At 56.8% G+C, this 9,654-nt stretch overlaps 1 protein-coding gene across 1 annotated transcript in view; it reads right to left on the bottom strand.

Annotated features, from left to right (window-relative positions):
• Window positions 1-646: 646 nt before the first annotated feature.
• The window catches only part of LOC138357836 (uncharacterized), a 36,378-nt gene continuing 27,370 nt past the window's right edge, over window positions 647-9,654 (bottom strand). The window contains exon 2 of the mRNA XM_069315014.1: window positions 647-1,468. Coding sequence (XP_069171115.1) covers window positions 647-1,468 — 822 coding nt within the window. The remainder of the gene's footprint in view (window positions 1,469-9,654) is intronic.

The raw sequence follows: 9,654 nt of genomic DNA, 5'->3' as shown, positions 1-9,654 counted from the left end.
CATCGGCGGCGTATGCGAGGCTGGCTAACATCAGAACAGCCTTCAGGAACCTGTGTAAGGAATCATTCACAACCTTGTATACCACATATGTAAGACCAATTTTGGAGTATGCGGCCCCAGCATGGAGCCCATACCTTGTCTAGCACAAGACAAAGCTGGAAAAAGTTCAGAGGTATGCCACTAGGCTAGTCCCAGAACTAAGAGGCATGAGTTATGAGGAAAGACTGCGTGAACTGCACTTCACGTCGCTGAAAAACAGAAGAGCTCGGGAAGACATGATTACCACGTACAAAATTCTCGGGGAATAGACAGGGTAAACAAGGATGGATTATTTAACACGGGTGGTACACGCACAAGGGGACACGGGTGGAAGCCGAGTACCCAAATGAGCCACAGAGACATTAGACAGAACTTTTTCAGTGTCAGAGTAGTTAGTAAATGGAATGCATTAGGAAGTGATGTGGTGGAGGCTGACTCCATATACAGTTTCAAATGTAGATATGATAGAGCCCAGTAGGCTCAGAAACCTGTACACCAGTTGATTGACAGTTGAGAGGCGGGACCAAAGAGCCAGAGCTCAACCCCCGCAAGCACAACTAGGTGAGTACACTCACCACCTTTGGGAGTTTGGGTGTCAGGTGATGAATTATTTTTTGGTTAAATTGTTCAGTGTGGCGGTGTTGTCCTCAGTGTTCAGTGTGGCGGTGTTGTCCTCAGTGTTCAGTGTGGCGGTGTTGTCCTCAGTGTTCAGTGTGGCGGTGTTGTCCTCAGTGTTCAGTGTGACGGTGTTGTCCTCAGTGTTCAGTGTGGCGGTGTTGTCCTCAGTGTTCAGTGTGGCGGTGTTGTCCTCAGTGTTCAGTGTGGCGGTGTTGTCCTCAGTGTTCAGTGTGGCGGTGTTGTCCTCAGTGTTCAGTGTGACGGTGTTGTCCTCAGTGTTCAGTGTGGCGGTGTTGTCCTCAGTGTTCAGTGTGGCGGTGTTGTCCTCAGTGTTCAGTGTGGCGGTGTTGTCCTCAGTGTTCAGTGTGGCGGTGTTGTCCTCAGTGTTCAGTGTGGCGGTGTTGTCCTCAGTGTTCAGTGTGGCGGTGTTGTCCTCAGTGTTCAGTGTGGCGGTGTTGTCCTCAGTGTTCAGTGTGGCGGTGTTGTCCTCAGTGTTCAGTGTGGCGGTGTTGTCCTCAGTGTTCAGTGTGGCGGTGTTGTCCTCGGTGTTCAGTGTGGCGGTGTTGTCCTCGGTGTTCAGTGTGGCGGTGTTGTCCTCGGTGTTCAGTGTGGCGGTGTTGTCCTCGGTGTTCAGTGTGGCGGTGTTGTCCTCGGTGTTCAGTGTGGCGGTGTTGTCCTCGGTGTTCAGTGTGGCGGTGTTGTCCTCGGTGTTCAGTGTGGCGGTGTTGTCCTCGGTGTTCAGTGTGGCGGTGTTGTCCTCGGTGTTCAGTGTGGCGGTGTTGTCCTCAGTGTTCAGTGGGGCGGTGTTGTCCTCAGTGTGGCGGTGTTGTCCTCAGTGTGGCGGTGTTGTCCTCAGTGTGGCGGTGTTGTCCTCAGTGTGGCGGTGTTGTCCTCAGTATTCAGTGTGGCGGTGTTGTCCTCAGTGTTTAATGACTCTGATTCCTAAGTGTTGATCATATAGTTAGCTCCAGGGTAAATACTGGTCCCTTCAAGTTATGGAATCATCATGAACATCTATATAAATAAAAATGGAAATGTTCGTGTGTGCATAACAGCTAATCTCCGAAAGTTCTTCACCGATTGCTTTGAAGTTTTGACACAACGTTGCATTCAAACAGGCGCATATTTTTATGTACCTACTATATACATGCCATCCCTGTGACAGGAAAAACATGCTTTTTTGAAAAACCGCGCCATCTGTTGCATGTAATAGCAACATGCACGCTATACTAAATATGTCACGAATTCCATTTCAATGTTTCCGATTGCATTGATAAATTTTATTTTCATAGATTTCGATTTTTTATTTTTTATTGTATTATTTTGTGTGACATTGTGTTGGAATTGAGCTGTGTTGTTTACCATACCGTTCATTTTGTAAGTATAAGTATAGACGCCACACCTGACAGGTAAAAACTATGCTTTTCTTGACAAACAGCGCCATCTGTTGCATGTAAGAGCAACACACATGCTATACTAAATATGATACAATTCTATTTCAATGTTTCTGACTGCATTGATAAATTGAATTTTCATTGATTTTGATTTATTTTCATTTTGATTGCATTATTTTGTGTTAATTGCGTTGGAATGAGCTGTAGTAGTTTATCACACCGTTCATTTTGTGAGTATAGTGTATTTTTTTATTTTTTTCATATTTTCATTTAATTTTTTAACTGTTTTTCTTATATTTCAGTGATGGGAACATCAGACCATTTGGGAAGGCATCAGACGAGGGAGTGGGGAATGGTGGGGATGACGAGGGGACAAGGGAAGGGGTAATGGTGGGGAAGGACGAGGGGAAGGGGGGAGTTTGGGATGGTGGGGACAAGGTGATGGGGGAATGGAGAATGGTGGGGACAAGGGGACGGGTGAGGGGGAAGTGGTGGGGAGGACTGGGGGTACAGGGAAGTGGCCGGGTACTGCAAGTATATAATTATATTACGTGAATAATCTCTTAAGTTATTTGTATTCATCTTTAAATCTGATAATAACCTTAGGCTCTATGATTAAGTTATTGAGTCACTGTTTGAAAACACGGAGTGTCGGCCACTCTGTGATGAATATACGTATTAAGTGTGAAATCTGGCAGTGACAAGATCTTATCAAATTCAAACTCAAAATTCAATTCCAAAGAATGTGTGTATAAAGAACATAAGAGTACACATGAGGGGAGAGGAGTTAAACATACTAATGAAGCCATTATGATATACAGTGTTGCCCGCCAGCACACACACACACATGTCATCACGCAAACCTGACACTGGCAACACTACACCTGTTCTTGTCTTACATATATGTGAATAAATGGTGGCAGCTTTAACTCTACCTCGTCTGTCCCTCCCACCTGTAGTGGGTAAATAATTAATAATATTTCCTAAATCACTTAACTTAGCCCAAACCTAACCAGCTGATTGAAATACAAGAAAACGTCGTTTATACTCCCACTATACAAGGCGCGCGTTCCGAACACTACAGTCTGAAGTACAGGTGAAGAACCCGTCCATTAACCAGCAAGGTAACCGGCCAACGAGTGTTCAAACTCCGTTTCATAAAAAAATACTTATTACACAACATATAAATGAATATAACAACGGGAATTTAAGAGAAAACATTGTGTGTCTTCAGATTAGATTCAGACTCTCCATTATCAGGGGATATTGGGTTTGGATTATAGAAAAATCGAAGATATGATGATAGACCAAGAAACTTCCATCACAGCAGCGCGTGACAGGTGGACCGCCTCGTGGCGGGTGGACCGCCTCGTGGCGGGTGGACCGCCTCGTGGCGGGTGGACCGCCTCGTGGCGGGTGGACCGCCTCGTGGCGGGTGGACCGCCTCGTGGCGGGTGGACCGCCTCGTGGCGGGTGGACCGCCTCGTGGCGGGTGGACCCCCTCGTGGCGGGTGGACCGCCCCGTGGCGGGTGGACCCCCTCGTGGCGGGTGGACCCCCTCGTGGCGGGTGGACCGCCCCGTGGCGGGTGGACCGCCCCGTGGCGGGTGGACCGCCCCGTGGCGGGTGGAAGGTCAAGGGAAATGTGGCAACTTGGAATGGAAAATGATAAATTGTTAGTATATAAATATTGAAAAATAATTACCCTAATGCGAGGCGTTTGCTAAACTAGTGCTCAAGTTATTATCACGTGACCTGGTGTGTGGTCCACGCTGGGTGGTGTGGTCCACGCTGGGTGTGTGGTCCACGCTGGGTGTGTGGTCCACGCTGGGTGTGTGGTCCACGCTGGGTGTGTGGTCCACGCTGGGTGTGTGGTCCACGCTGGGTGTGTGGTCCACGCTGGGTGGTGTGGTCCACGCTGGGTGTTGTCGTCCACGCTGGGTGTTGTGGTCCACGCTGGGTGGTGTGGTCCACGCTGGGTGTTGTCGTCCACGCTGGGTGTTGTGGTCCACGCTGGGTGTTGTGGTCCACGCTGGGTGTTGTGGTCCACGCTGGGTGTTGTCGTCCACGCTGGGTGGTGTGGTCCACGCTGGGTGTTGTCGTCCACGCTGGGTGTTGTGGTCCACGCTGGGTGTTGTGGTCCACGCTGGGTGTGTGGTCCACGCTGGGTGTGTGGTCCACGCTGGGTGGTGTGGTCCACGCTGGGTGTTGTGGTCCACGCTGGGTGTGTGGTCCACGCTGGGTGGTGTGGTCCACGCTGGGTGGTGTGGTCCACGCTGGGTGTTGTGGTCCACGCTGGGTGTGTGGTCCACGCTGGGTGGTGTGGTCCACGCTGGGTGTGTGGTCCACGCTGGGTGGTGTGGTCCACGCTGGGTGTTGTGGTGCACGCTGGGTGGTGTGGTGCACGCTGGGTGGTGTGGTCCACGCTGGGTGGTGTGGTCCACGCTGGGTGTTGTGGTCCACGCTGGGTGTTGTGGTCCACGCTGGGTGTGTGGTCCACGCTGGGTGGTGTGGTCCACGCTGGGTGGTGTGGTCCACGCTGGGTGGTGTGGTCCACGCTGGGTGTGTGGTCCACGCTGGGTGGTGTGGTCCACGCTGGGTGTGTGGTCCACGCTGGGTGGTGTGGTCCACGCTGGGTGTGTGGACCACGCTGGGTGGTGTGGTCCACGCTGGGTGGTGTGGTCCACGCTGGGTGTTGTGGTCCACGCTGGGTGTGTGGTCCACGCTGGGTGTTGTGGTCCACGCTGGGTGTGTGGTCCACGCTGGGTGGTGTGGTCCACGCTGGGTGTTGTGGTCCACGCTGGGTGGTGTGGTCCACGCTGGGTGTGTGGTGCCACGCTGGGTGGTGTGGTCCACGCTGGGTGGTGTGGTCCACGCTGGGTGTTGTGGTCCACGCTGGGTGTTGTGGTCCACGCTGGGTGTGTGGTCCACGCTGGGTGGTGTGGTCCACGCTGGGTGGTGTGGTCCACGCTGGGTGGTGTGGTCCACGCTGGGTGGTGTGGACCACGCTGGGTGTGTGGTCCACGCTGGGTGTGTGGTCCACGCTGGGTGTGTGGTCCACGCTGGGTGTGTGGTCCACGCTGGGTGTGTGGTCCACGCTGGGTGGTGTGGTCCACGCTGGGTGGTGTGGTCCACGCTGGGTGGTGTGGTCCACGCTGGGTGTGTGGTCCACGCTGGGTGGTGTGGTCCACGCTGGGTGTTGTGGTCCACGCTGGGTGGTGTGGTCCACGCTGGGTGTGTGGTCCACGCTGGGTGGTGTGGTCCACGCTGGGTGTGTGGTCCACGCTGGGTGTTGTGGTCCACGCTGGGTGGTGTGGTCCACGCTGGGTGTGTGGTCCACGCTGGGTGTGTGGTCCACGCTGGGTGGTGTGGTCCACGCTGGGTGGTGTGGTCCACGCTGGGTGGTGTGGTCCACGCTGGGTGTTGTGGTCCACGCTGGGTGTTGTGGTCCACGCTGGGTGTTGTGGTCCACGCTGGGTGTTGTGGTCCACGCTGGGTGGTGTGGTCCACGCTGGGTGGTGTGGTCCACGCTGGGTGTGGTCCACGCTGGGTGTGGTCCACGCTGGGTGGTGTGGTCCACGCTGGGTGGTGTGGTCCACGCTGGGTGGTGTGGTCCACGCTGGGTGGTGTGGTCCACGCTGGGTGGTGTGGTCCACGCTGGGTGGTGTGGTCCACGCTGGGTGGTGTGGTCCACGCTGGGTGGTGTGGTCCACGCTGGGTGGTGTGGTCCACGCTGGGTGGTGTGGTCCACGCTGGGTGGTGTGGTCCACGCTGGGTGTGTGGTCCACGCTGGGTGTGTGGTCCACGCTGGGTGGTGTGGTCCACGCTGGGTGGTTGTGGGTCCACGCTGGGTGGTGTGGTCCACGCTGGGTGGTGTGGTCCACGCTGGGTGGTGTGGGTCCACGCTGGGTGGTGTGGTCCACGCTGGGTGGTGTGGTCCACGCTGGGTGTTGTGGTCCACGCTGGGTGTTGTGGTCCACGCTGGGTGTTGTGGTCCACGCTGGGTGTTGTGGTCCACGCTGGGTGGTGTGGTCCACGCTGGGTGGTGTGGTCCACGCTGGGTGTGTGGTCCACGCTGGGTGGTGTGGTCCACGCTGGGTGTTGTGGTCCACGCTGGGTGTTGTGGTCCACGCTGGGTGTTGTGGTCCACGCTGGGTGTTGTGGTCCACGCTGGGTGGTGTGGTCCACGCTGGGTGTTGTGGTCCACGCTGGGTGTTGTGGTCCACGCTGGGTGTTGTGGTCCACGCTGGGTGTTGTGGTCCACGCTGGGTGTTGTGGTCCACGCTGGGTGTTGTGGTCCACGCTGGGTGGTGTGGTCCACGCTGGGTGGTGTGGTCCACGCTGGGTGGTGTGGGTCCACGCTGGGTGGTTGTGGTCCACGCTGGGTGGTGTGGTCCACGCTGGGTGGTTGTGGTCACGCTGGGTGTTGTGGTCCACGCTGGGTGTTGTGGTCCACGCTGGGTGTTGTGGTCCACGCTGGGTGGTGTGGTCCACGCTGGGTGGTGTGGTCCACGCTGGGTGGTGTGGTCCACGCTGGGTGGTGTGGTCCACGCTGGGTGTGTGGTCCACGCTGGGTGGTGTGGTCCACGCTGGGTGGTGTGGTCCACGCTGGGTGGTGTGGTCCTCGCTGGGTGGTGTGGTCCACGCTGGGTGGTGTGGTCCACGCTGGGTGTGTGGTCCACGCTGGGTGTGTGGTCCACGCTGGGTGGTGTGGTCCACGCTGGGTGGTGTGGTCCACGCTGGGTGGTGTGGTCCACGCTGGGTGGTGTGGTCCACGCTGGGTGGTGTGGTCCACGCTGGGTGGTGTGGTCCACGCTGGGTGTTGTGGTCCATGGTCCACGCTGGGTGTTGTGGACCACGCTGGGTGTTGTGGTCCACGCTGGGTGTTGTGGTCCACGCTGGGTGGTGTGGTCCACGCTGGGTGGTGTGGTCCACGCTGGGTGTTGTGGTCCACGCTGGGTGTTGTGGTCCACGCTGGGTGTTGTGGTCCACGCTGGGTGTTGTGGTCCACGCTGGGCGTTGTGGTCCACGCTGGGTGTTGTGGTCCACGCTGGGTGTTGTGGTGCACGCTGGGTGTTGTGGTGCACGCTGGGTGTTGTGGTCCACGCTGGGTGTTGTGGACCACGCTGGGTGTTGTGGTCCACGCTGGGTGTTGTGGTCCACGCTGGGTGTTGTGGTCCACGCTGGGTGGTGTGGTCCACGCTGGGTGGTGTGGTCCACGCTGGGTGGTGTGGTCCATGGTCCACGCTGGGTGTTGTGGTCCACGCTGGGTGTTGTGGTCCATGGTCCACGCTGGGTGTTGTGGTCCACGCTGGGTGTTGTGGTGCACGCTGGGTGTTGTGGTCCACGCTGGGTGTTGTGGTCCATGGTCCACGCTGGGTGTTGTGGTCCACGCTGGGTGTTGTGGTGCACGCTGGGTGTTATGGTGCACGCTGGGTGTTGTGGTCCACGCTGGGTGTTGTGGTCCATGGTCCACGCTGGGTGTTGTGGTCCACGCTGGGTGTTGTGGTCCACGCTGGGTGTTGTGGTCCATGGTCCACGCTGGGTGTTGTGGTCCATGGTCCACGCTGGGTGTTGTGGTCCACGCTGGGTGTTGTGGTGCACGCTGGGTGTTGTGGTCCACGCTGGGTGTTGTGGTCCACGCTGGGTGTTGTGGTGCACGCTGGGTGGTGTGGTCCACGCTGGGTGGTGTGGTCCATGGTCCACGCTGGGTGTTGTGGTCCACGCTGGGTGTTGTGGTCCACGCTGGGTGTTGTGGTGCACGCTGGGTGTTGTGGTGCACGCTGGGTGGTGTGGTCCACGCTGGGTGGTGTGGTCCATGGTCCACGCTGGGTGTTGTGGTCCACGCTGGGTGTTGTGGTGCACGCTGGGTGTTGTGGTCCACGCTGGGTGTTGTGGTCCACGCTGGGTGTTGTGGTCCACGCTGGGTGGTGTGGTCCACGCTGGGTGGTGTGGTCCACGCTGGGTGGTGTGGTCCATGGTCCACGCTGGGTGTTGTGGTCCACGCTGGGTGTTGTGGTGCACGCTGGGTGTTGTGGTCCACGCTGGGTGTTGTGGTCCACGCTGGGTGGTGTGGTGCACGCTGGGTGGTGTGGTGCACGCTGGGTGTTGTGGTCCACGCTGGGTGTTGTGGTCCACGCTGGGTGTTGTGGTCCACGCTGGGTGGTGTGGTGCACGCTGGGTGTTGTGGTGCACGCTGGGTGTTGTGGTGCACGCTGGGTGTTGTGGTGCACGCTGGGTGTTGTGGTCCACGCTGGGTGTTGTGGTCCACGCTGGGTGTTGTGGTCCACGCTGGGTGTTGTGGTCCACGCTGGGTGTTGTGGTCCACGCTGGGTGGTGTGGTGCACGCTGGGTGTTGTGGTGCACGCTGGGTGTTGTGGTCCACGCTGGGTGTTGTGGTCCACGCTGGGTGTTGTGGTGCACGCTGGGTGTTGTGGTCCACGCTGGGTGTTGTGGTGCACGCTGGGTGTTGTGGTCCACGCTGGGTGTTGTGGTCCACGCTGGGTGTTGTGGTCCACGCTGGGTGTTGTGGTCCACGCTGGGTGGTGTGGTGCACGCTGGGTGTTGTGGTCCACGCTGGGTGTTGTGGTCCACGCTGGGTGTTGTGGTCCACGCTGGGTGTTGTGGTCCACGCTGGGTGGTGTGGTGCACGCTGGGTGTTGTGGTGCACGCTGGGTGTTGTGGTCCACGCTGGGTGTTGTGGTCCACGCTGGGTGGTGTGGTCCACGCTGGGTGTTGTGGTCCACGCTGGGTGTTGTGGTCCACGCTGGGTGTTGTGGTCCACGCTGGGTGTTGTGGTCCACGCTGGGTGGTGTGGTCCACGCTGGGTGGTGTGGTCCACGCTTAACCTTACATGACCATAACCAAAGCCTTGAAATTGAATAGTCTATAAATCCGTCAAGTGACCTTTCATCAATATACATGGTTCTATATATGGTATACTGAGAATAGTGATGGTCAATACTCTCTGACAGGTGTGGCTATGGGATATACTCTCCTGTTCTGGCAGGTGTGGCTATGGGATATACTGTGTTGTTCTGGCAGGTGTGGCTATGGGATATACTGTTGTTCTGGCAGGTGTGGCTATGGGATATACTGTTCTAGCAGGTGTGGCTTTGGGATATACTGTGTTGTTCTGGCAGGTGTGGCTATGGGATATACTGTTGTTCTGGCAGGTGTGGCTATGGGATATACTGTTCTAGCAGGTGTGGCTTTGGGATATACTGTGTTGTTCTGGCAGGTGTGGCTATGGGATATACTGTTGTTCTAGCAGGTGTGGCTATGGGATATACTGTGTTGTTCTGGCAGGTGTGGCTATGGGATATACTGTTGTTCTGGCAGGTGTGGCTATGGGATATACTGTTGTTCTGGCAGGTGTGGCTATGGGATATACTGTTCTAGCAGGTGTGGCTTTGGGATATACTGTGTTGTTCTGGCAGGTGTGGCTATGGGATATACTCTCCTGTTCTGGCAGGTGTGGCTATGGGATATACTCTCCTGTTCTGGCAGGTGTGGCTATGGGATATACTCTCCTTGTCTGGCAGGTGTGGCTATGGGATATACTCCCCCTGTTCTGACAGGTGTGGCTATGGGATATACTCCCC

This window comes from Procambarus clarkii, chromosome 7 (assembly GCF_040958095.1).
Source record: "Procambarus clarkii isolate CNS0578487 chromosome 7, FALCON_Pclarkii_2.0, whole genome shotgun sequence".
NCBI classification, from domain to species: domain Eukaryota; kingdom Metazoa; phylum Arthropoda; class Malacostraca; order Decapoda; family Cambaridae; genus Procambarus; species Procambarus clarkii.
This window is presented reverse-complemented; position numbering and strand designations above follow the sequence as displayed.